Here is a 27322-nt window from a genome sequence, read left to right as displayed (position 1 = left end):
GGCCCACTAACCTCTTCTATCTAAGTTCAGAGCTTACAGTTAAGGTAATTGATAGACACCCATCTCTGAAGTTCAAGTAACCTGTAGATTGAGTTGGTATGCTTCTTCTCAAATTTCAGCAAATATTGGGCGTTATCAGAAATATGAAAGATCCTTAAAAGGCATAACTAAATTAGAGGGAATGGGCCTTGAGGGAAAGAGACTTGATGAAGCCTTGAAAACAAGAGCTAAATCAGTTGTAAACTTAGTTTTATATGTTAAAGGATTACAAATAAAAGACAGGAAACATCACTTTCTCCATAAAAGGACTGTATGAACGTGCTTCCTAGTAAGGCATGCCTTTCATGAGATTCAGCCCGATAATCCACTACCTTAAAAAAAAAAAACTTGGCTTTCTGTTAAGGTACATTTCTGGACTCCAAGTCAAACACCAGCCCTACAAGGTTTGATGAAACTGATCAAAGTTTTACTGGAGGATCCCAAATTAATTCTGGCACTATGCTTTCAGAAAATGCAAGAGCCAGCTCTTTCCACTATGCAATCATGGGTCTTGCTGTTAGAATACGAATCATGGAGGAAATAGATCTCCTAGGACAAATACATTTTCTCTGAAATATATGGTTGTGTCCAGAAAGGCTCCTAACAGTTGTGCCCACACAAGTAAATGGAGAGGACTTCTGCCAATATACAGAAAAACCTAGTAGGTCCAGAAAAATGTGCTGCAACTGGACATGTGGCTTTAGGCCTTTAAAGTAACTGACTTGACTGGTTAGTCAGTTTTTCATGTAAGGTTGGATGAAAATACCTTGCTACTGAGATGGGAACTATGCTCTGAAGCGTCTCCGGTTATCAATTCAAATTCCTGGCATGTGGCCAGGATTTTGATCACAAGGATGGGTTCCAGTTTTGCGTGGCAGGGGGGCATGGGGGAATATCAGGAAAAGCCTTTATCAAGTGTGGGTGCCATCTTTTAATTGGATAGCTTATTTTCCCAGTAAGATTATCTCTTTGCTTGCAGTCACCCCCTTAAATCGGAGGAATTCTAACGTAATGTCCTCCTTTGAAGTGCATACCAGAGATTCTTCAGAAAGCCATCTTCCTGACCTTGAATGGCAATGATCCTCATTGATAGCCCTGCAACCATCTTTGCCAACATAATCTCCTACAGCAAGCCTTAGGGCTGTGCTCAGCTTTTTTCACATTACAAAGGGCGCACAAGACAGATGAGCAGCAGGAAGGGAATAGAGCACAACTGCAAACACTATGCAATGTATTTCTGAGGCGTGTAAGTAGGCACTCCCATGATCCTCTATGCACAGACTTTATCCAATGACTTTCAAGAACTGGTCTTAAGCTATCAGCCAGGCATTTTTATTACAAAAATGGTCCTTTATGTATATTCTATTGTTACAACTAACCCCTTTTTTTCTATTCAATGGAACACCTTGCTGTAAATAGGTGGGCTAGAGTACGACACTGTTGATTAGAAGGTAGCTGAGGTGATACAGTTTAATAAGTAACCATTCTGAATGAAATCAAGCATGCACACTCATGGTAAGAGTCCTTCAAGTCTGGAGTAGTTCAAATTACTGTCCCTCCCATCAGGGTGCTCAACTATGTAAAGCAGGTGATGATGCAGTAGGAGGCGCTTCAAACCTCAGAATGCCTCATTTTGGTTGAGCTTCCAAAGAACAGAAAGCTATAATAGAAGATTTTTCCTCCGAAAGCCAAAAGATCTGAATATATTAGATTAGTTATTGTCGTGTGGGTTCTCATTATCCTAATGAGACTACTGGATTCGGGCAGAAGAATCACCTGTTCTGCGGGGGAATGAGTCTGAACTCGCAACATGTGGCCTAATCCGGGTTTATTTTAGCTAACAATCAGTGCCTCATCTCCACCCAGGAGCAGGAATGATTAGGGCAACCCGGCGCATGACATACATGACTCCTCAGGGGAATCGTGGTCGCTCAGATCTCATCCGTTTCTCTCAGTTATATTAGTCTCACATACGCAAGGACAATCAGAGGCAGAGTATAGTTCAAGAAGGTTTTATTGAAGTAACTGCATCTTAGATAATAAAGCATGAATTGCAATAACTACAACGATGAAGCACAATAAGATTAAAATTGTGACACAGAGAGTAAAACACAAGAACAACAATACCATACTGTCACTAAGATTTGTAGAGATAGTTCCTGTCTAAGCTATGTTAGAGCATAGCATGTTAAGCTCTAATTATGCCTTTCAGGTTCCCCCTGGGGAGACATCATCCCTCATACCTGAGCAAGAGGCCTGTAGTCTACATAAGAAGCTGTAGCAAAGCAATCAGAATACAGTCGTGGTCATCTGGCTGGAATTTCCCTCTAACGTACATGGGTCAAAGTAGTGTTTTTATAATAAAACAACTGATGTTCCAAGAAAGGATCCCCACGTAAGAGTGTGTATGTTTCTGTGAACACTGGAGACAAAGTGTACCACTTTTGCCGGCAGCCTTGAGAAAAGCACAGAGTGAAAGAAATGTCTTGTTTAAGAACATAGTGCTGACTTAGGCTAAGAACAGCTATATAGAGAAAATAAAACAAGACCGCAAATGTGACTAATTTTAAAATAATGGAACAAAGCAAAAATAAAACATATCTAGGTTAAAGTGCGCAGCGGTAGGCCTAGGTTGGTAAAATAACGTGCATAAAGCTTATAGCCAAAATGGCTACACAACACCCTCCCCTTGCCGGTTCAAAGCCTAGCTATGTAAAAACTACTAGAATTCATCCTAAGGCATATATATGGAAATTTCAATAATGACAAGTTAAAAAGACACTTGAGAATGTATTAAAGGGACAGTTTAAAATGTTAATTGTGGCGTAAAAAAAACCCAAAAAAACCACGCTGAATTCAAAAGTCTGTTGTTTTTAAAGTCGCCAATTGAATCCGGGATAACTGAAGACAAATTCTTCCACTTCGGCAGGCAGTAAAGTAGCAAGTTCATTGTCAAGGAAAACCAAGGAGCATTTGTGTTCCAAAGCCTGGGTGCAAGCCGAGACAGCAGCATTCCGCGGTGTGCTCAACAGTGAGTTTAGAGCTCCATGATCCACAAAGGGAAGCTCATAAACAGCTTCCCGTAGCAAACGCACCCTCAATGCGCATGTCTGATAATGAGCCCTCAGCGAGAACAACAAATCAGCGTCCAATGAAAGCAAGCGATGCGTAGTAAGCCAAACTTTTAGTGCACATTCAAAGAGGCACCTGAGACACCAAGACACAGGCTGCACACAATGCAAAATTGGTCTGAATGACAAAGACCAGTCACATTCCAGTTGCTCCACGAGTGGTACTACAAAGTACTGCATCATGCATTCACGACACAGCTGCGCTGGTGGATTCGCTTTCAGTCCTCCTTGTTGTAACGGGACAGCCATTGCGCATAAAAAGTAGCAACAGCAAGGTGCCACCTTTTATAGCCAAAGTTATCGGAAATCCCCTGAAAATACTGGAGAATATTGAGTGAATGGCTGAAGGTATTAAGCCAAATATAGAGGAGAAGGTGTGAATGAAACCAGAACTAACAGCCTTAAAGAAATTTACGATTTCAGTAGTACTGGACACGTTAAATATCTATCCCATGAGCTCACCAAAGTCTCTCGGAAAGTTAGTACTTCAAAGGGACTGTATCTCTGCGGATGACCTCGCAATGTGAAGCGCATGGGTCTCACATGCAGATGTAAGTGCCACATGTTTTTGAAACAATAAAGCCTTGAGTCTGCTTAACTTGTCAAAATTCACATTTGAAGTAGCGATATGAGGCCGAATCTCAGCTACTTCCCTCTGTCGCCTAGGAGGAAAAAGTACAATCCCGAAGCATGTAACAATTTGAGATAAAAAAAAAAAACTATTACGGCTTGCCTCCCACAACAGCTCTCACTATTAAGGAGCACATAGCTGCCATTCGAGAGCACCTTGAACGCAGGTCTAATCAAGGGGACTGGGACTCCCTTCAGATATCAAGCCAAGTTTGCTGCCAAAGCGTTGCACGGCCTGTGCAAGAACAGCTGTTTATAAACCATTGAATGGCTGACAGAAGTCTTGCATTCAATACCGCTAAGAAAGAACTCTTTCATGCCACTGAGACATGTGCATGAGAAGAGCAGCTCCCACACTTTGTGTATGTAGCCATCTCCTAGCTTTTCATATATGCCCACTGGAATGTGTTTTAAGCAGGATGTGTACTCAACTGTTGAAATAGGCAGATTAATGACACCATGTATTAACCACTCAGCAGATGGTATTTCAGCCACAGTAAAGGGCATCTTTTCTAGTTTCTCAATATTTAATATGACATAAATCACTTCTTTTTTAGCCATTAGTTGTTGATGTCACCTTAAATGTGGAAAATATGTCCCTCGCGCTAACGTGTTGCCAGGGAACGCAACCTGCCTTCAGTGTTTGTAGTGTCCAACCTAACTGCATAATGGATCGTAGATGACTTTGTCCATGGTGTAAGGAGGACATGTTGCTCTGTACTATGTCTATTGCAGAGGAAACAATATCCTATTGGACAGGATATTAATCCCATTATCTACAATGGCAGCAGCTTCTTGTTGAGAAAGCTTTCAAATTTCATTATAGACTGCATATAAGAAGCGCTTTCTGCGTTGTTTCCTGGGGCCCAACAGGAAATCCTGTAAGTCAGTATTATTAGACAAGAGACTGAGGTGTTTTTTTAACAGCATCTAGTGAGGAACTCTTCAACCATTGCTGTATGTCATCACTATACCGGCATGTTCAGATGACACACAGCGAGGGTCAGGCCTACTTGTTCTAAACCCCCCCTCCCCCGTGGAGTTGACAAGATGTTTATGACACCCATTGGTATCTGTTGGCCACAATAACCACCCACCAGGACGTTTAGTGAAACATTAAACGTGCCGTTTTGGACCAATTCATCGAGCTGATCTTCTGTAGCATTGATACATTTTTGCCATTTGAGACATTTTCAGAATATGTTTTAGAACTCCCATGTGGTGGAGTTGGACAATGTTCCCATTGTGTGTAATTAAAAATAGTATTTGGGGTACTTGTTCTGTAAAGGAAATGGTGTCCGTAATAATTATAACAGAACATATCTCCATAATAATTGTATTTGGATTGATAAACATCCTCACTTTCAACTACAGTAAAATACTGTAACTCAGTCATCATAGAATCAACTGTTTTCACATCCCACTCATCAGAAACAAGTCCAGGTATTATTACATAATTCACAGAAAGTTTAAACACATATGGTATTTGAATGACTTCCGTCGGGCTGTATATATCAAATGTGACTTTATCCCAAACAATCCCATCAGGAATTGGTATAGCAGAAATGTTGACGAAAGACAAGTCTCTGCGGACTTTGTGAGAAGAAAATTTGGGTTTTAGGACCTCATCCACCAGTTCAACTGTTGATCTTTCAGGAAGGTAATGACCATGTATTAGTAAACAAAAGTAATAACAAAACCAATCCAAAGGAGGAAAGCTAATACAGCCAAGGAAAACAACAGATAGTTTAATGGGAGAACAAAATCATTTTTTTGAGCCAAATTATCAGCATACATGTTTTTGACTATTCAGATGCAGAAGAGGCAGATGAGCCCAAAAAAGGTGTCATTGATGTTGTCAAAGTATCCAGAAGCAGTTCATGCACAAACTGGAGCTGTATTCAAAGGAGGAGAACTAACAGTGGTCTCCCGCAGTGTTTCGTAACAGACAATGCCATCTGTTTGTGTAGAATTTGCGAATGATCAGTCAACATTTTCTGTGTTGCTTGTTATAAAAGATGCTAGTGGAACTAATGAAAGATCATTTTCCACCCTCCCCAAGCTGAGAGGTGTCAGGGTTGCTACTCAAAACTTGTAGAAGGACATCTTGACCAGTAGTGAGAGTGATTCAGGTACTACTGGTTGTTCCTCTTGGTCTGCTGTGCAGGATCGGCAACATGGTGTAACTTGACATTGTCAAAGATGGAAACAAAGCAAAAATGGAGACAAAGCAGTTTTCTTTAAAACCAGGCAGCCGTGGTGGTATAACAGGTCTGGTACCGTGTATTCCCAGGACTGTAACCAGTGCACGATAGGAAGGACCAAACTTCTTTTTCACAGCAACTTTTTCATGTACTAGATCCCCAACCTTTGGAATCCAGCCAATAGATGGTATTGGTACATCCTTAATTCCTAAGAAGGGAGCACTGGCAGAAGCGTTGTCGTCACAGAACTGTTGTAATTCCTGCAAGACAGTGACACGCTCATTTATGTCAAAGGATGTTTCGGTCACCTCCACGCCAGGACCATAAAGATCTGGAACATACATTTGAGTTCCAAACAGGCCCTCGTATGAAGTACGGCCCCTCCAGAGACCTTCTAGGAAGATTGTTAAGTGCTCTCTGGACTCCATTCAGGTGATTAAGCTCACTATGACCCGTATCTAATACTCTGGGGTTAAGGATTGCTTTAAATCTCTGTTTCGTTGCTCCACGACACTATTTCCCTTGGGATGAAATGGAGACGAGTAATGGAGTTGGACCCCTAACTAAGCCATAGCGTCCCTTAATGCCCTTGAGGCGAAAGCAGGGCCCTGGTGTAGGAGGCTGGCCTGGCTTATAGTGGGTACCAATGGTACTTACACCTTGTGCCAGGTCCAGTTATCCCTTATTAGTAGATCAGTAGTGCTCTAGCAGCTTAGGCTGATAGAAGTGGCTATAGCAGAGCAGCTTAGGCTGAACTAGGAGACATGCAAAGCTCCTAATATACCACTTACATCACATAGGTACTATATCATAAGAAAGACAATACTCAGTTACTAAAACTAAAGGTACTTTATTTTAGTGACAACTAAAGGTACTTTATTTTAGTGACAATGTGGCAAAAATATCTCAGAGGATATACTACCTTAGGAGGTAAGTAACATACACAAAATAAACACACAAACCAAAATCAGGTAAGTAAAACAGTCAGAAAGTAGCGCAAACACTGTAGAATACAATAGGATGCAATAGGCCTAGGGGCAACACAAACCATATACTAAGAAAGTGGAATGCAAACCACGAGTGGACCCCTAGGCTAGATTAGTAGTTAGAGGGTCGCTGGGAGTGTAAGAAAACACTAAGGGTGTCCAAGATACACCACCCTAAGACCCTAGAAAGTAGCAGTAAAGTACTACTATTTCCCCAGAAACACACTAAAGTCCTGATAGAGGATTTTGCAAAGACCACAACGGACTGCAAAGCACTGAAGACGGATTCCTGGACCTCAGGACCTGCAAAGGAAGGGGACCAAGTCCAAGAGTCGCGAGAGTGTTCGGGGGGGGGGGGGAGGTAGGGGGGGTAATGGGGGAGGACAGGAGCCCACTAAACCCCGGATGAAGGTGCAAAATGGCTGCCTCTGGATGGAAAAAAGCTGAAGATTCTGCAACAACGAAAGGTCCTGGAACTTCTCCTTCGTGCAGAAGATGTCCCACGGAGTGCTGAAGGATGCAGAGTTGTTTCCTTGGCAAAATACCGCAAGCAAGCCTTGCTAGCTGCGAGTCGCGGATGAAGAAAAAGGGTGCTAGCCGGGCCCAGGAAGGACCAGGAAGTCGCCACTTGGGAGAGGAGACAGAGGGGGTCCTCAGCAACATAGAGAGCCCACGCACAAGAAGGTAGTACCCCCAGAAGTCCTTGAACACGGGTTCAAGAAGTCTGAACAGGGTGGTTGTTTCAACACTGCAAAAGAGGGTCCCACGACACCGGAGATCAACTCAGGGAGCTGAGAATCGCAGGACAGAGTGCTGAGGCCTAGGCTTGGCTGTGCATGAAGGATTTTGTGGAAATGTGCACAGAAGCCCTGGTAGCTGCAGTTCACGCAGTGCACAGGATTACTGTCTGGAGAGGGGAGGCAAGGACTTACCTCCTCTAAATTTGGACAGTTAACCCACTGGACAGTCTGGGTCACTTGGGTTCACCACCTGTGTTCCAGGGGCCACGCTCGTCAGGATGAGAGGGGTCCCAGAGTACCGGTGACGCTGATGTTTGGTGCCTGATGGAGCAGGGGGAAGATTCCGTCGACCCACAGGAGATTTCTTCTTGGCTTCCAGTGCAGGGTGAAGGCAGACAGCACCCAGAGCATGCACCACCAGGAAACAGTTGAGAAAGGCAGCAGGATTAGGCGCAACAATGTCGCTGGTAGTCTTGTTGCTACTTTGTGGCAGTTTTGCAGGCGTCCTGGAGCAGTCAGCTGTCGATCTTTGGCAGAAGTCGAAGAGGGAGATGCAGAGGAACTCTGGTGAATTCTTGCAAATCGTTATCTGAGGAAAAGCCCACAGGAGAGACCCTAAATAGCCCTCAGAGGAGGATTGGCCACCTAGAGAGGTAGGCACCTATCAGGAGGGGTCTCTGACGTCACCTGCTGTCACTGGCCACTCAGAGGTCTCCATTGTGCCCTCACACCTCTGGATTCAAGATGGCAGAGGTCTGGGACACACTGGAGAGCTCTGGGCAGTGGTCACTCCCCTTTCCTTTGTCCAGTTTCGCGCCAGAGGAGGAGCTGGGGGTTCCCTAAACAGGTGTAGACTGGCTTATGCTAGGAGGGCACCATCTGTGCCCTTCAAAGCATTTCCAGAGGCTGGGGGAGGCTACTCCTCCCCAGCCCTTTACACCTATTTCCAAAGGGAGAGGGTGTAACACCCTCTCTCAGAGGAAATCCTTTGTTCTGCCTTCCTGGGACTGGGCTGCCCAGACCCCAGGAGGGCAGAAGCCTGTCTGTGGGTTGGCAGCAGCGGTAGCTGCAGAGAAAACCCCAGCAAGCTGGTTTGGCAGGACCCAGAGTGGAGCCCCGGGAATGCATGTGATTGGCACCCCAATACCAGATTTGGTATTGGAGGACAATTCCATGATCTTAGACATGTTACATGGCCATATTCGGAGTTACCATTGTGAAGCTACATATAGGTATTAACCTATATGTAGTGCACGCATGTAATGGTGTCCCCGCACTCACAAAGTCTGGGGAAATTGCCCTGAAATATGTGGGGGCACCTTGGCTAGTGCCAGGGTGCCCTCACACTTAGTAACTTTGCACCTAACCTTCACTAAGTGAAGGTTAGACATGTAGGTGACTTATAAGATACTTAAGTGGAGTGTAAAATGGCTGTGAAATAACGTGGACGTTATTTCACTCAGGCTGCAGTGGCAGTCCTGTGTAAGATTTGTCTGAACTCCCTATGGGTGACAAAAGAAATTCTGCAGCCCATAGGGGTCTCCTGGCACCCCAATACCCTGGGTACCTAGGTACCATATACTAGGGAATCATAAGGGTGTTCCAGTGTGCCAATTAAAACTGGTGAAAATGGTCACTAGCCTATAGTGACAATTTTAAAGGCAGAGAGAGCATAAGCACTGAGGTTCTGGTTCGCAGAGCCTCAGTGACACAGTTAGTCACTACACAGATACACACATTCAGGCCACAAACTATGAGCCCTGGGGTCCTGGCTAGCAGGATCCCAGTGAGACAGGCAAAAACAAACTAAGATACATGTGAAAAATGGGCAAAGTAACACTGATGCCAGAAATTGATCCACGGATGACCACCTTCCTAAACAAATACATTAGAGACCGTAATAAAGACACAGACTCATACCAGGATAAGCTTCTGGACATGGGTGGCCTCCTGTCCAAGATTTTGGAAGTGGCTGAAGAATACAAAGCATCCGGCTCTCTTTGATTTCCTCAGAGGCCTTATCAGGTTGGGCTCAGCGAGTCACTGTATTTTTGGCTAATGCAAATTGTGCCACTTCCAACAAGCGTCACCAATCCCTTTTGATAAATACTGAACCAAAATTGGGAGAACTGGCAACCTCAGAAGCCGGTCCCATTACCCAAGGGATTCTTTTTGGGGACCCTTTCATCTGAAAGATAGAGAAATTTGTAGTTATCTTTAAGTCCCTGGTTAAAGTCTGGGCATCGATCAAAAGGATCTTCTCTCCCTGGTTTTCACCGGGGCTGGCCATGGCAGGGGGTGCTCGGCCAGCCACGTTTCCTTTCAAGCCTCTACCCAAGGTACCTAACGCCTTTGCCAATGGTAGGACTCATCTCGGCTCCTTTTACCCTATGGCAAGCCAACCCTGCCATATAGGGTCCTGTGGAGCATCACAGAGCAGAGGCTCCCATGCCCCTTCACAAGGTGAGCGTGCAAACCCTACAACAAGTAATATTAGGGGGCAGATTGAGAGTTTGTTAATAAATGGGAGGCACTTACTCCAGGTGTGTGGGTACTTCAATCTATTCAATCTATATCTTTCCATTTAGTGTTCTATGGTTCCACTTAGCAACCTGCCAAAACACGCCCTCTCATCTTCTCTGCTTCCCAAGCCATTCTTGTGGACTCAGACAAGGAGGACCTCCTGGAAAAATGTGTGATTGTTCCGACTCAGATGTACCCCTCAGGATTCCTCAGCAACCTTTTCCTGATGGACAAAAGGGACAGGGGTCAATGCCATGTGATGAACCTGAGGGAATTCAACAAGTGGCTGGTTGTCCACCACTTCAAGATGGTGGGGATCCATCTCCTCTGCAAACTATTGCACGTGAACGACTGGATGGTGCTTCTGAACCTGAAAGATGCCTTCTCAGGGGCAGATCTATCCTTCACATTGCCCCTATCTCTAATTCCATTGGCGTGGTCAGACAATCAAGCTCACAATACTCCCTTTCGGTCTGTCCTCTGCACCATGGTGCTTCACGAAAATCTTGAAGCCCGAGGTGGAATATCTTCGAGCCAGGGTATCAGCCTCAATGTCTATCTAGACAACATCGTTCTAAAGGGTCAATGTCCAATAAAACTGATGGAACATTGCAGATGACAGTCGACCTTGTGTAGTCTCTAGGATTCATCATTATTGAGGGAAAAACCAGCCCACTTTTTAGTCTTCCGGAGATTCATGGTGGATTAGGGGAACGCGACTCTCAGCCTTAGCTGACGGAAATTGACAAAGATGAAACACGAGCTCAGAAGGACAATGGACAAAACCTACACATCCCTATGGCACATAATCTGGATTGTAGGTCTCCTGTTATCCTCCATTCAGGCAATATTCCCATGACCCTTGCATTACCAGACTTTACAGTGTCTGAAAGCATTTCACCTCAGACACAGCCTGTTTACCTATGTAAAACAGGTTCTGCTGTCAGAGGAAGCCAGGGGTGGATGGAACTGAGGTGGTGGATAATGCATATGGAAGCCTGGATTGTCCGTGTCATCTTCGGAGTCCCAGTCTAATCAAATCAGATGCCAGCGTCAGGGGATGGGGAGCGCGTTGTGAGGAAAGTGGTCTTCCACAGAAAATAAGTCCCTCATAAACAGTCTGGAGCTTATGGCGGGGTCCTTCGTGGTAAAATGTTGTGCCAAGGACTGGATCCAATGCTGCGCCCTTCTAGAAATGGACAATGTGGCAGCATTCTGGTATATCAATCACCTCAGGAGGACAAGGTCCAAAGCTCTCTCGGACTTGGCCCAGACATTTTAGAGATATTGCCTAAAGAATCAGATTTCAGTGACAGCAGAGCATCTCCCCAGTCAGTCAAGTCAGTTGGCGGATTGTCAAACCCGCTATTGGCAAGACACTTGTCTATGGAAATTGAATTCCTGTGTGTTCAGAGAAATTCAGAGTCTGTGGGGTCCTTTCACTGTGGATCTTTTTGCTTCTTGTCTGGACCACCAAGTGGCCATATACTTCTGCTGGAGGCTGGATCCTAAAGCAGTGGCGACTAATGCATTCCTACAGGACTGGGGAAATGATACAGGGTACACTTTTCCCCTGTTCGCCATGATAATAATACTCTCCACCCAGGTCTGACGACAGCAAGCGGACATGGTGGTAACTTCCCCATTATGGAGATTTCAAGTATGGTATCTAGTTCTGATGGATTTTCCAGTCAATCTACCCTATTTCCAGCTCCGCTCATGCATCCCCAGGGCAACCACCACAATCTGATGTTGGACATTTCTCTGAATTTCATGGCTTGGAGGATTACATGGAATGTTGTAAAGTCACAAGGCTTTCAAGAGAAGCTGAAGACTTCCTTTTTTAAAGGCATGGGCAGATAGCACTATCAAACAGCACCGATCAGCTTTGATTAGATAACTGGGTTGGTGCTGTCAAAGACATTTTGATCACCTGAGGACTGTCATTGTCTTTAATTTGAATTTTCTGGCCTCTCTGGCCTCAAAGGGATTGGCCTATATGTACTTCAATACCTTTCGTTCAGCGACCTTTGCAGGCCATGTCCAGATTCCTGATCACCCTGTGAGGGAGCATCCTTTGGTATGCAAACTCCTAAGGGGGATACGGTTGTCCATTCCTCCAGAAATAGATACTCCACACTGTCAGATGTCAATACAGTTTTGAACTTGTTCAACTGCTCATTGCTTTGAAAAAGCCCCATGAGGTGGTTTCCTCCACCACTATTGCTAAGTGGGTAAATGGATCATGCAGGAAGCAGGTTTTGACACTCGCATGTTTGGGGTAAACCCAGTATGAGGGGCTGTGGCCTTCAAAGCTTTCATCCTGGGAGCAGGTCTTGAAGACATTCTTAATGTAGCAGATTAATCTTCAGGTTCTACTTTTAAAAGGTTTTATTTTTAAAACAATTCCTAATATTGCGTCACTTGTGGCGAAGAAGCTTTAAACTAGCGTCATTCTCGCCTCAGGTCCTGAAGCAATATGCTGGATCCTGATTGGATGAACTATAGTTAATGCTGTTTTTCTTCTTTTCCCTAAGCCTAATGGGAAATTAAGTTTTGTTTATAATGGTTATTGTACTTAGTTAATAAACTAAAAAAAAGATCAGTGTAATCCTTGCCTCCGTGTCCTTAATAGAATTAAAACTTCCCGTTACAATAGCTAGGACATTTTTCATTCTGACATGAAAGTCGTAAGCACATATGATAGGAATGCTGAAACCTAGCAGCCTGGGCAGACCTTATACCTGAACTACTGGCCCCTCTAACTCAGAGGCACCATTCACTTCACTAGTCTAAGAAGGAGAGGTCATGGTGTAGAGAAAAGCCATCCTTGTATTATGGAATCAAATAATGTACCCAGTACATTATAAGCCTAACAGTGAATTAAATTATAGTGTGGACAAAAGAAATGCTGACTGATAATTAAGATGCATGCACAGATATCTGCGTTCGAATGAAGAAAAAGAATACAAAATTATCTAAAAATGAAGTAACTGAGAACACTGGTTCCTAAAGAAACAGATAAATCGCAGAGAATAAGAAAATAAAAAACTGTAGCCTAGTTGGAGCAAGAGTTATTTTATTAATAATCAAACCAGAAGTTAATTTGTTAATAATGAGAATGGTCCAATGAGGAGCATACTAGATGCAAATTGCAGCATGGGTCCTGCACAACAAGCCTCTGAGCTGCTGTTACACGATTTTATTAATAAATACACACCCAACAAGTTCATTTAGGAAATGAAAATGTGTTTAACCTTTAGAATACCACTTTACCTCCAATCAACCCAGGAAAGAACTATACCCAACAGTAAATGATCAAGATCTCCTTTACAGGCTAATCTCCCAAACTATAAACCTCAACCAAAAGCATTACTTAAAAGATCAAAGATACAAATAAACAGTCTAGAGTGAGGGATAAATAAATCTCTGAGAATTATGCATCACACATACATGGCCAAATCTTGCATTCATGATGTATGATGCTGTGCTACGTGTATAAAGTGTATGCAAGTTGGAAACGGAAAAAAAAAGAAACACAAAGGGCTTGTCAGTCTGCAATGGGTATCCAACCTAAAGCAACTCACCTGGAAAAGCAGCGCACACAGACAAGTTCATCTACGTCCCACAGGCTGACAAGTGCATCTGCACTACCTGTAGCAAAATACTTCCCTGTGGGGTCAAACTTAATGCAGATGCAGTTGGATGGGTGAGCATTGATAGACTGCACTGGCTTCAGATCTGGATAGCTGAAAACAGAACAGAACAGCAGGCATAAATATGAAGCGGCAGACAAGTTCATGAGAGCAAAGATACGTTACTTCACTAACTGCATGAGAACAGAAGAAAGCAAGGCACAAATAACACAGGCTTTCAGGTAATGTCTTCACAGGGGATCCCGAAAAGAAGAAATATGAATATACACAATTCCTTATCAATTCTGCAAACAACCCCTGTCGATTCTGCAAACCATGAGTACTCCTTGATCTACTAGTACCCTTTAAAATTAAAGCATTCATTTCACCTAATGAAGCTTAAAGATTTTCAGCACAGAGATGTTACAATTACAATTATAATTCGGACTACCACAGTTAGTGGGAACTGCCCTCAGGCTAAGATGTGAACACATCAGCTGTGGATAGGCCTGGCTACTCCTCACCTTAGAATATTGATGCACCCATTGCCGTTGGTCAGAAAGAAAAGGTTGTTGTCATTGTTCCATGATATTTCATTCACCTCGAATTTGAACTGTTCCTCAACTTTGCAGCGATGCATCTTGGCATCGATGAATGTCACAACATCATCCTTGTTCCCAACAGCGATGGTCTGTCCATCTGGGCTCCAGCAAATGTTAATATTTTCTCCTAAATCACAGAAATAAAGAGACCTTACAACCATGGATGTTAACCCAGTACCTCACAACACCGATACTCAACCACTAAATGGTAGTCAAATATGATAAATAGCAAGGTTGTACAGAAACCAGATATCTCACATCAAATGCCCACTACATCAACTAGCACAGATTCATAGTACAATACAAGAGTGAACAGTGACCCTGCCTTTAAATTAATTACATGTTCACCCCTTTGCTTTTAGCATGGACTTGGGACCCTAAAAAGAAGTTAAGAATGAAAGACAGCATGAATTTATATGAAATGACCCCAAGAAATAACTGATACCACACAAACACACACAACAACCCAACTAGTCACAAGAAACTATTTGTGCATAGTCACTACAGCCAGCTAAGACAGGCCAACCCTACTAAGCACTCAGTGTCCAAATTAAATATTGCTGTGTCAGTTTGACAAGTGTACAAATTATGATGGTAAGCACTATCTACTGCAGTCAAACAAAGACTTCATAGAGTTTCAACAACTAAATCACCTCCTGCAACGACTCCCTGCCCTCCCTCAAACTCAGCAATACAAAAAGATGACTATCCCAAGCAGGCTGGTACATGGAGTAACTCAGATTGATGGAGCGCCAGTACAAACAACTGAAGCACAAATGAAGAATGAATTCGGACAATGGAGACAGGAGCACATTCAGATCCGTCCTGAGACGCAACCAGCAAATGATCCAGACCACCTAACGCGCCACTCTGGCAGACAGCATGAATGACAGCATCAACGGAAGCAAAGAAATTTTAACCATTGTGAAAGATTCCACCTCACCATCGGCAGCCTCCAAATCGATCATCCCCTCAGGACCTCTGCAACAATTTCTCTAAATTCTTCAGCAACAAAATCCCTGTTATTTAAAGCAACTTCAGCCCCACAACCAGACCCAACAGACCTCACGAAACATCTCCATATCTTATCCAAAAAAACAATGCTAACGAGATGGTCCATCATCACCCTCAAAGGAAACAGCTATCCCCAGGAAGTTCATCCAACAGGCAGCTCTATCGGTCCCCTGTTCGCATCATGCCTACTCTAGAGGACTGCAACCCATACGTGCCATGCTTACATGCATTATGAATGCATCCACATCTTTTGCGACATTCCCAGATGCTTGGAAACATGCAACTGTTCTCCTATTTCTGAAGAAACCCTTTGCAGATCATTCGTTGTTCGTCAAATCCAGACTAACCTTCCTGCTACAAATCCCAGCCAAGGGCTTAGAGAAAAATCACAGACACCTTACCAAATACCTTAACCACCACCAACTCCCTAACACCACTCAGTCTGGTTTCAGACACAACCACAGCATGCAAACTTCCCTCATCGCCACTATGGATTACATCAACATGAAGCGGCCCTCATCTTCTTGGACCTCTCCACTGCATTTAACAGAGTCTCCCACCCCCTTCCAAAGCTTACATGACATTGGAATCCAAAGAAGCACGCTCTGATGTATCTGCTCCATCCTGACTGGAAGGACCAATTCAGCCAGCCTGACACCGTACATCTCAGACACCTGCGACCTCATCTGCAGAGTTCCAGAAGGAACTCTTCTTGAGCTCGACCCTCTTCAAGTTATACATGATCCCTCTAACCGCATCATTTACTCACATCAACGACCTTTCTTATGCCGACAGGCAAATCATTCTCTCCCTCACAGATAAGACACTTAGGGCCTGATTACAACTTTGGAGGACGGTGTTAAACCGTCCCAAAAGTGGTGGATATACCACCTACCGTATTACGAGTCCATTATATCCTATGGAACTCTTAATACGGTAGGTGGTATATCCGTCACTTTTGGGACGGTTTAACACCGTCCTCCAAAGTTGTAATCAGGCCCTTAGTTACCAGATCAAGTTCAAGGTCTGCAAGACTGAAATCATCCACTGGATGAAGACCAACAGTCTAATGCTAGACACTGCCATGACAGAAATCGTGATCTTTGAGAAGAGCACATCACAAGGGGAATAGGCCAACAGACCTAAGCCCAACACCCATACCAAGAAGCTAAGAATTATCGTCAACAACCATCTCAACGTGACCTTCTAAAGTCGATGTTGTCACCACCTCATGCTTCCATACCCTGAAGATGCTGAGGAACCACTTTCAAATGGCTCCCAATCAGCACCTCGAAAACTGTCACATGCCCAGGTCAAAAGCAGGCTGAACTACGGCAGCATACACTATGCCGGGATCAAAAAAAAAAAAAAAAGAAAAAGACAAAAAAAAAAAACACATCAAAAGGCTCCGTCCCCCATTCAGAACTTTAAGGCTTGAAAATCTCTCCCCCTCCCACGTCACTCATACATTACACCACACTTGAAGGAGCTCTACGGGCTCCCCAATCACAAACATGCACAATTAAAACTCCTCATCCACACTTTCAAGGCGCTAAATAACATTGGCCAAATAAACTTCAACAATCGCATTTGCTTTCATAAACCTTCCAGACACCCAGCTCGTCCGGGCTTCTAATTACATAAATCCCACGAATAGGGAAAAGCAGATCCGATAGTTAAGTCTTCTCCTACATTGCTACTCAAGCATGGAATGGTCTGCCACTACACATTAGCGCTGCCTCCTCACTTCTTGAATTCTGAAAGAAGCTGAAGACCTGGCTTTTCGAGTAATCACACTAGGTCCTGGTGTGGCTAGACTCGCATCTGCTGAGCACTAGATTACATTCCCGGTGATAGTGCACTCTATAAATCTGCATAACATAAGACAACATGATAATGACACTCTGGCTATTATTCTATATTGTCCCGGGACACACCTATTAGAAATAAATGTCCACCCTTGTGTGCAACCACAGACATTCTTGACTTAACAAGGCTCCGTCTCCATATGTTTTGTTTTTTTTACCTGTTGGATTAAGGTTGGTTTATTGAAAACAGAGGCACCCATAAAGCTTTTCTCACCTTTTGTGGTAACAGTGGTAATGCATTTTCCAGATCGTACATCCCAAATTCTAACAGTTTTGTCCCCCGATGCAGTGACAAAAAGGTCCGGATTGGTCGGATGCCAGCAAAGTTGATCCACGCTATCGCCATGTCCTCGATAATTATTCTCCTTCACCTATGGATGCATTTGGAAACAAACAGATCAATTTTGCAGCCAGCAATACCAGAATCCCAAATGTTCAGGGCTAAAAGCAAAGATATATGCTTCCTGTGGTAAGTCCCAACTCTCCAAGGCTCATCACACTTTTCTGGTTGCTCTTGAAAGACCTTAAACTCCTACTTTCAGAGCTCCAATTATGGTACACTATCACAACATAAAAAAGCAAAGTGAAACATAATGGTCCATAAAGAAATGTGGACAAAAAACACATGTCCCTTGGCTGAAGTCCTGAAAAGTCTATTCATAGTACTACATACATGACAAAGTCTACTGAAACAGGAAATCCTATCCCTTAGAGAAAACTGCCTCTTTTCTAACCACCTGTGAAGCATCAATCACAGTACTTATCTTAATAAATAAATGAGATAATATGGAAGGGTTTACCCTACAATCACAAGTAGGAGCAAAGTATCCCTGTGCCCATTTCACCACTACTCCTCACACTGGTTTGAGGAAAAGCAGTGGGCCATAGGGCTGATGAAACTAAACACAGCAGTGCTTTTTATCTTAGTTACCTTTGATATTGTCAATAAATTCTCTAAACTCTCAACAAGCAAGGTGATAGAGTAGGCTGTTGTCATGCCTCCTTTTTAGACACATCACTTTGACAACGAGGACCATGCCAGATTTCATCTCCCAAGCGTTTCTGTGCTGTTCTCTTCTTGTTGTTCCTGTCTCCATACATAGAGCTGTGGATTCCAATGTTAGGACACATTCGTCATCCACCAGCATATAAAAGTCACTTAACATTACCTTAAATTGTCTCCTATTTAAGGACCACACAGTTAGTCTAGATTTGAATTTCTTTCCACTTTAAATTTAATCTCACTAAAATAGAATTATTCTCCCAAGATAAGTCATCTGGGCAGACACATCTACTTGAAATGCCACCGCCGTAGTTCCGACAATGAATTTCTTGAGGTTGCGTCAAGATCCACAAAGCATCTTACATATAAATATACCCAGATCACTTGCTAATAATAATCTATTCCAATGTAATTCGTTCACCTCCCAATGACTTTAAGGTCAACACATTCAGTATGAAGATTTGGAGGTCTCTATCCTGCAGACTCCTACTTGCTCTGAAATTGCTAATTGATGTACTGCTTAATAAAATGTTATAGCCCTTCCAACTTTTTAGCATCTAATTACTGGTGTGGGTCGCCATGTCCTTTCTGTGGCTGTTTTTACCTCTATTAACATCACTTAAACAGAGCTGATCCTCATTTCACACACCGAAATAGTAGAAGACAAAATGGAAATATTACAATGAGAACTAAGCCAATAGAAGCAGAATAAGCATCTATTTTGTAATCATAATCTTGATGTTGTTTTTATCCAACACAGCCACACAACTCTGAGTGCGCAGTCTAGCACAGAGTCAGACACTGGGTATGCATATAAGGACCTCATAATGCAAAAGGATTAGGGACACCATTGCTCTTCCAACATTCTCCATCTTCCAAAACAAACTCTTTATCCACAGCTGCTCCAGATTTCACTGTCAGGGACTGATGTGTGGCCCTCAACTGGCTTACCAATGAGACAAAACACCAGCAAGCTCGGATCTTTGCTGCAGCTAACACACCTTGAAATGCAGACGGGGATCCTAAATGCACCATTTCCTTGCTTTGAATTTGGTACCACTAATACCCCACACCAGCATGTTGCATCAGAAAATTATGAAGAAACTAAAAATGCTGCTACATCATGCTAACACAACCTCTATTATCTTGAGAGAAGCTGAAGGAGGCAGTCTTCTACGCTTATATGAACTTTGAAAACCATCTACTTTAAAAGAAGAAACAGTGCTGCCTTTTTTCTTTATCACCTGGGTCACTGGAATTCCATCAAGTTTATTACTCACTTTCTAACAATATATTGATTACATGGTCAAATGAACAATGATGTATTTGTCTTCTACTTCGTTATTAAAAGTTAAGACAGACATTGTGTTCACCGTCATGAGCAAAGAAATACAGGCAAATCTTTTGTGTCTTTCACAAGAGATTGAAAGTAAGACCATGGTGTCCAGACTTTCAATGTAGGTTTGCTCTGCATGCCTTCAGCTAGCTGATGAAAATATGGCTGTCTATTCTCCCTGCCAAAGGGCTTCGAAAGCTAGGAAAAACCATCACAACAAACCCAAAAAAAGCAGAAGAGGGTTTGGCAATGAATAAACAGTGAATAGTAGTAATCTGTTTCTACTTCTTCCATGCCTAAAACAAAAGAAAAGAAAAGAAAGGCCCAAGGCACAATAAAACATCAAGCAAGAAACAAATGTAAAGAAAGTTGGAGGAACAAAGGAGGATAAAAACAAGCAATGGCTAAAACAACAGGTCTCACACATTGATAATGTGAGTGCCGAGCTGTTGGAGATGTCATTGTTTGTCTGTAAAGTGCTGTTAGCAAAAAATAAACACTGGAGGAAAAAAAAAAAAAAAAAAAAAAAAAAAAAAAAAAAAAAAACATACCTTATAGTAGCTCAAAATGTATATTCAGTTCAACATTTCAATCTTTATAAATGTCATGTTTAGTTTTCAAAATACATCTCATTCAGGAAACTGCACAAAATTAAAAAATAATAAGGAATTGCTGGAAAGTACAAGGAAACGCTTGCCAAGATCTGGCTCACTTTCCACTGGATTCAGTCATTTGGCCCTCCTCCAGTAGCAGAGGCAGATTTATGGCCATTCAGGAGACGTGTCAAGCCATGTACACCATCTGCCTCGAATGCCAGTTGAGTGGGTACAGCAAATGGGCCTTCGCCGGTGCTGTGAAATGTAGGAGATGAGGCACAAACAGCTCTTAAAGCCTGCTCTTAGCTCATACGAAACTATCCCAGTTTCTGTGCTTTTACAGACAAGACAGGAGGGGTGTGGAACACCACAGTGGGGGGAGATTGGGTATTTGGGGAGAGGAAGAGCAGCACAAGAGGAGACTCATGGCAGACTGAAAAAGTAGTTTCCCCAAATGTAAGCAACAGAAGGATAAAAGTCAGTCAGTCAAAAGGATGATTAAGAGTCTTTGCTCCATGGGAGGGACAAACATAAGAACAGAAAGGCAAGCCTTCCAATAAGAAGCATGCAAATAAGAGTGGCACCAAAGCCAACCAATAGTAAGCAATTGGCAGCTCTCAGCCAACTGTAAGTTAGCAATCTTCCCGCAAGCAGTCGGCTCACACTGTAAGGTAGGCGTAACTTAAAAGAAAGAATGATGCGTGTCTTCCATTTGTGGTGAATAGATGTCCACTGACTGGTGGAAGCGAGGGAAGCAGCAGGACTGTCTCAACTGCCATCTTTAAATCTGTACCAAAAGCTCAAATTCGGATTTCAATGATTTTAAGTGCAGTGAGACTGCTTCCTCCTTGTGTTAGAGAATACAAGATGGTCCCACACACTCTGGTTAGCAACAGGTGAGAGCTGCAAAATCAGCAGAGCTGAGGGCATAGACACAAAGGCTTGAAGAAGACTGACCAGCTGGGCACTTACCTGTTGGGAATGGAGTATCCCCTGCATGATGTGCAGTCAGGGCCCATGCCCCTGCTTGCCCAAACTGCATACAACTGTGATCCTAGTTTATGATTTTGCTTCATGGCACACACATACACCAGGTTTGAGTGTGTGTGTTGACCTGGGCCCGTTTATTTTTTTTACAATGCACAATTTTGGGCATTGTTCTGAGTTAGGAGGGGTGCACCAAGTGACAGAGGACTAACTTCCCTGCTGCGGGATTCACGAGTGGAGCACAGAGGTGGCTGCAAGCCGTGTTAGTGAATTATAGTAACAGGCCTTTTTACCCGTGAGACATGAATGCACACCTAGTAGCCCATTTATCTAAAACGTTCTGCTGCCTATGATGAACCAGATATCATGAACGTCAACATCTCTTGCATTGTACACGAGCGTGTACTAGGACTGGCAGTGTGACATGCACAAGTGATACAGACCTGCGGGTTCCATTGTGCAAGCCCAAAGTCTGGACAAGAGTACAAGATGGAGGAGAGCTTGCTTTCTCCAGAGAGCATAGGTGGATTGCTGGCATCTCCTAGATGGGAGGAGGGAGCACCAGACCCTATTGTGAGGAAATGGGAGACAGGCTTTCCTTGGAATTGCCAGGGCCGTCACTGATACTGGGCTGCAAATGAATGACTGCAGCTGCCAGAATGTAGATAGCAAGGCATACAGGGTGGGTCATACAGTATCCGTTGACAGGGAAATGAGCCCTTTGAAGAGACACAGGTTCTTGGCTCTCTTCCAGATCTCTGATAGAAGAGGTCATAAATATCTGGGTGCAACTGGCTCACCTTTTTTGTACTTATGTAGTGGGCATGCCGCCTGGAAATGTAATGTTGGGCAGGGCATCCTTGCAAACCTGTTCCAAGGAAGAAGACCTAGACTATACATCCTCCATCTGCAAAACTGGTATAAACTAGGGGGCTCAAGATCCATCACTCTTCATTGTTGTGGTCTTTTCTACAAGGGGGGGGGTACTCCACAGAGTTATATGGGACTACTACGCAGCCACAGCTTGGTGTTGCACTAAAAACTAACTCCCCAGTAGCAAGGGAACATCGCCTGGTGTCTAATCTGAAGGAGGAATTACTGGACTGTCCTGGGTGACAAGATGTCCTGTTTGTGAATAAGGGAAGGAAGCAATAACCCTGCACGAAGAGCAGAATGTGGAAAGGACTCCTGTGACTGACCCTTGCTTTGAGTCCGTCAGACAGAGGCTTGCTAAGCATGTGTGATGAGGGATTCGCAGAACTGCCAGACTGGGCAGTGTGACTTTCGTCAGTTACCCCTGCCAGAGCCGACAGACACCTGGAGCAGTGTGCCTTTGTGGTAGGGTCAAAGAAAACCAGGATAAGCATCTGCCGGTGGCCTGTGTGCTCCATGCGTGGGAACTAGTCCTGGAGATTAAGGGGTGCCCTGTAGGGACCTCATGAAGATTTGAGGTTATCGCCTTGTGGAACTGTGTGCCAAACATAATGCCTGGTTTCCGCCAAGCGAAAGAATCATCATCTGTGAGCTTGTGGTCGTCACTCTCCAAAAGAAGGTTTTTGAGTTTTAGAGAATGTGAGTTAGCTGCCTGTGAGCCAAGTACCCACCGGAGTAGTGCAGGAGTAGGCCACGATCTGCAGCCCGTTGCCCAGAAGAGGACCTCCAACTGAAGCCTCTGGTCCTGCCGCAACCCACTGAGCGATGCGCTGCACAGCCAGCTGCCAAATAGCCCAAGAGAATATCCGTGTGTGTCGTCTGGAGATTTCCTTCGGCTGGTAAGATTCCGCTACTGCGAGAGGGCGAACATGGCCACTACTGCTGCTATGAACTTGGTGAGAGTCTGAACTTGTGGCCCCGAGACAGAGTGCTAATACAAACCGGGGGCAAGACAAACTGCATCCACAGACCTACCTCAAACTCTGAACCTGAAAAGAGGGAAGCCACTTGAGTGGGCCGGACCCACTAGGGATCGGTGAAAGTCTAGGGGTGTGGCGATTGTCAAGTTCCTGGGCAAACTGTACACCCTAACTAACCTGAGACTGGACTAAATTGTCACATAAAAGTGACTGAGTGAAGCCCGAGATAATCCAGGAGCGAGGCCCAAAATAGTCCACAGTGCAAGCCACAACCCTACAAAATGGAGACAAAAGTACCAAAAAGGCAAACAGTAGGCCTCTCAGATGCAACAACAAAATAAGACAAGGGATACTGAAATAAGCAGAGGTCGCAGCGTCATAATTATCTGATAGAAACATGTAGAGAGATAAAGAACAGTAGTACCACCAGACCATCAAAACCTGTACTAATCTATTTTTTTTTTTTACAACTTATGTTGATTGATAGGTAGGTGAAAACACAGGTTTCTACATACCATGGTGGTAGAGAACCTGAAAAAGGTGGTAATGGACATTTTTTTTTTTTAGGTCTGAGGAGCTCAGCTGCATTCCACTGATGAGGGTGGGATCAACAAGGAGAAAGACTCCACATAATAGAAAAGAATGGTGGCATTCTTCTTGGAAATGAGGTCTGCTACACAGAAGTAGTCGGTGCAGCGACAGTACAGAAAAGAAAAGTGTTCTTCCATGATAATAAGACTATTGTTATTTCAGGACATACACCGGGGTAACATACTAAGAAAAGAATAACATCAGTAAACGAAAGGAGGCTTTGTGGCAGTAGGCAACGATTTGGTAATTAGAGCTGGTAATCACCCTTAGCCAGGCTATAAGTAGGAAAGACATCATTTTGGATGCTGAGGCTGCTAAAGCTTCCTGTTATGTGTATAGAAAGATGCTGATCTGCCTGACTTAATGACTGTATTTAAACATTTTGATGCTTCCATGCATAAATTTAGGCTACTAAGGTTAAACTACATTAGGGGTGCAGTTAGCTGCACTAGGACATGCAGTATCGGAATGTCATTTGTTCTCTTGATCTTAGGCAACTAATTAGGCATGGGATTACTGGAGTTGCCCTGTGTGTGTTTTCATTGTGGCCTTAAGGGTATAAATGCTATATAAAACCATGCTTTTGAGGTGAATTAATGTGCTAGTGCTGTTTGTAAGTGACCACCTAATACACTGAGGTTGGGAAAAATTAGTTTTTTGGCAAGATCAGGTGAATTCATAAACCTGTGGGTCAATCTTCTCCTATGACGGCTGTGAGGTTGAAAGTCGCTTGTGCAGTAATAGTATTGGATTCTGCTCATTTCAAAATTTCTGACAGATCATTAGGGTTCCTATTCAAGAACATCACAACCTGAGCTCTGCAGCAGATGGATTGCCTGTTTTGAAACATGTTGAGCACCAGGACAGCACTTGGCTCTACTGGAAATGGGGTTATAGACAAGATGAACCTCCGTTTTTATAAGGACACCTACCACCCCAATGTTGAGGTCCTAATATGGCTCCTGGCATGTGCAGCAGAGAAACAGCAAGTATATAAATGCATTTTAATCTGGATCCGAAAAACAGAAGTCTCCCTAGTGGCCCTCCCAAGTAAACCTGTAATATATTTTATAACTGGGGTCTCATTTCCTCAAAAGGTTAGAAAATCTGGGGTTGAGGGGGAGGGCTGTGTGGCATATGGGTGGGTGCTTGAGAGGCTATAGAACCCAAAGCCACAGAATCAAAAAGTGCATGTGTAGCACTAAAAACATAGTTTACTGTTAGAATGTACAGAGTCTAATGGAAGTATCTCCCCAGTATAACCATTACCCACTGTCATGGCCACCACCTGCCTCCCTCATGATCCTATGCTTTTTGAGCCACTGTAGCCAAGTTATTTTTGGAGCTTATTTGAACCATCAAAGACTCAGTGGAAAAGGGAAGGGCTCTTTGTGCTCCGCTCACTAGAATAGGCCAGTTTGACAGGCCACAACAAAGCAACAACTTGAAAAAGAATGTGGTCAAGGATATGAAAACCAGAACTTCGGCCACGGCTACTGCTATCACCTGAATAAAAGGAGTGATATGTGCCCTTTACTAATACCCTGTGGTCAGCCCTGGTAAAAAAGCTAAAGATCAGGAAGAGTTCCTGGCTGGCCAGAGAAAATGTCTTAATGAAATACACGCACACAGTGGAGAAGTGTGGCACAATGGTTAGAGCGGCAGACCCTGATGCAGAGATCTGGCCCGAGACCAGGGTTCAATGCCCGCCTCTGCGGGTCTTGGGCTCAATTCCCTTGGACCAGATAATTCTCGCCTTGGTGCCTAATCTAATTAATGAGTCCCACTCTGTAACTCTGGGCAATAGCTTGCTTAATCTCCACAAAACCTGACAGCGATTGGATGCCTGGGTTTGCCCAGGAGTGGGCGTCTCACAGGGAAAAGCTAGGAGGGGGTCCACAGCGGTATGCGTACAGCACCTTGAGACCCTAACGGGTGAGTAGTGCGCTATACAAATGCGAAGTTTACATTTAGTGTTTTGTTTTTTCACACTCGGAATATTGAGGGAAAGGTTTGCTATTACTAAGATCTGAATGAGGAGGTATACTGAGAACCGCGCACAAACCTTAAGGTTCAACAATTTTAAGCACTGGTCTGAAAGCCATTGCCTGAGCGAAAAGAAACCACACTCCAGAGATCGGCTTTAATCCATCCCCAATTCCTTCTCCCCATTTCATTAAGAAAGGGAAGATTAATTTGTCCTGCTGCTGGGGGTGATCAGGAAGGAATTCAGTATCCAATGTTACTTTGTAGCTACCCCAAATCACTATTCCTGCGCACGGACCATCTCATCCTGCACCCTAACACCAACTCTTTGCTATGCAGACTAAGAGGTTGCATACCTTTTCATGCTATCTTTGTGGCACCCCTGCATGGGTCCCACAGATCTGAAAGGTTGCATCACCATGAAATTGCACACAACTGCCTGTTCTACATCACTGTGTGCCACAGTACCAGTGTACCACGGAGATAGCCAAGTTCAAGTAACTCAGACACTATTCTCCCTGGCCACCAGCTATCGCATAGGGATACAAATGAGTATCCAAGAAGAGCAGTAAGAATGTACCAAAATGACCAAGCTGAAAGTTTTCCTGCACAGACCAGACAATGCAGTACTCTTGCATTGCGAGGGTGCTTGTATGGCTGTCTGCACACCCGGAAAGAGCTAGACTGTGGTGCTATATGTGCATCATATTTTGCACTGCCACTGAACCCTTTAAAGTGAATAAAAGTCATACATTTTCATAAAAGTATTCACTCTGCACTCTGTATTTTTACCATTCAAAGATTACCTGCATTGTGCTTCTTTCCCAAACCATTCTTCAAGGGAAAGACTTGCCTGCTTAATTTCACTGCTACCAAAGAGACAAAGCCCAACAAGCATGTGAAATTCAATAGGTCTCGCACTTGTGAGAGTTAGAGCTATTGGCGTTGTAAATGACAATGTCTACTACCTACGTGTATTAGTTTGGAGTGTAATGGATGTATGCCAGGTGCCACATCAACCCTCCCAGGCTTGTCGCTGCAGGAGAAAGGACACAACAAGGCCGCATCTTGGGAGTATTTTTGCCTCATTCCTAGAGACTGGCTGTGATACTATAGGGATGCAACCCTTTCTAGTCTGTTTACCTAAACTTTTATAGCACTAAACAAGCCACAGAAAGGCACCCTTGTGGCATTTAACTAAGAGAATGAGGGGGTCAAAAGAGTTGAGAGCAAATAAAAGTGGCAGCTATATATTTATCTGTGTTAATATTTGAAAGGAATTATTCCTCTACATTAGCAATACCAGACTAACTTTTAAAAACATTGTTTGTGTACAAAGGAGCGTTTTTTGTTAAGAATGGCACCTGTTTTGCAGCGCTATGAAGTGGCAGAATCTGAATTATATATAAAAAAAAAAGTTATTTCTAGACTGCCCCATCATGCACCACACAAAGAACCCTAGGGGAGAGCATGTTATGTAAGGGACAGAGTTGCCCGCTTTGCAGCTGGGGAAAATGGTTTGAGTCTCGACGCCGGCTCAACATCCTGTGAGTCAGGGCAAATCACTTTATCTCCCCTTGCTACCAAAAATGAATGAG

General features: G+C 43.7%; 1 protein-coding gene across 1 annotated transcript in view; it reads right to left on the bottom strand.

Annotated features, from left to right (window-relative positions):
• THOC3 (THO complex subunit 3) overlaps positions 1-27322 on the bottom strand; it is a 94920-nt gene that overhangs the window by 51258 nt on the left and 16340 nt on the right. The window contains exons 2-4 of the mRNA XM_069244587.1: positions 17587-17743; positions 14413-14617; positions 13841-14002 (exon numbers count right to left, since the gene is read on the bottom strand). Of these exons, the coding sequence (XP_069100688.1) occupies positions 13841-14002; positions 14413-14617; positions 17587-17743 (524 nt within the window). The remainder of the gene's footprint in view (positions 1-13840; positions 14003-14412; positions 14618-17586; positions 17744-27322) is intronic.

This window comes from Pleurodeles waltl, chromosome 7, assembly GCF_031143425.1.
Source record: "Pleurodeles waltl isolate 20211129_DDA chromosome 7, aPleWal1.hap1.20221129, whole genome shotgun sequence".
Taxonomy (NCBI): Eukaryota; Metazoa; Chordata; class Amphibia; order Caudata; family Salamandridae; genus Pleurodeles; species Pleurodeles waltl.
The sequence above is the reverse complement of the archived record's forward strand: the minus strand, read 5'-3'. Positions and strand labels throughout refer to the sequence as shown.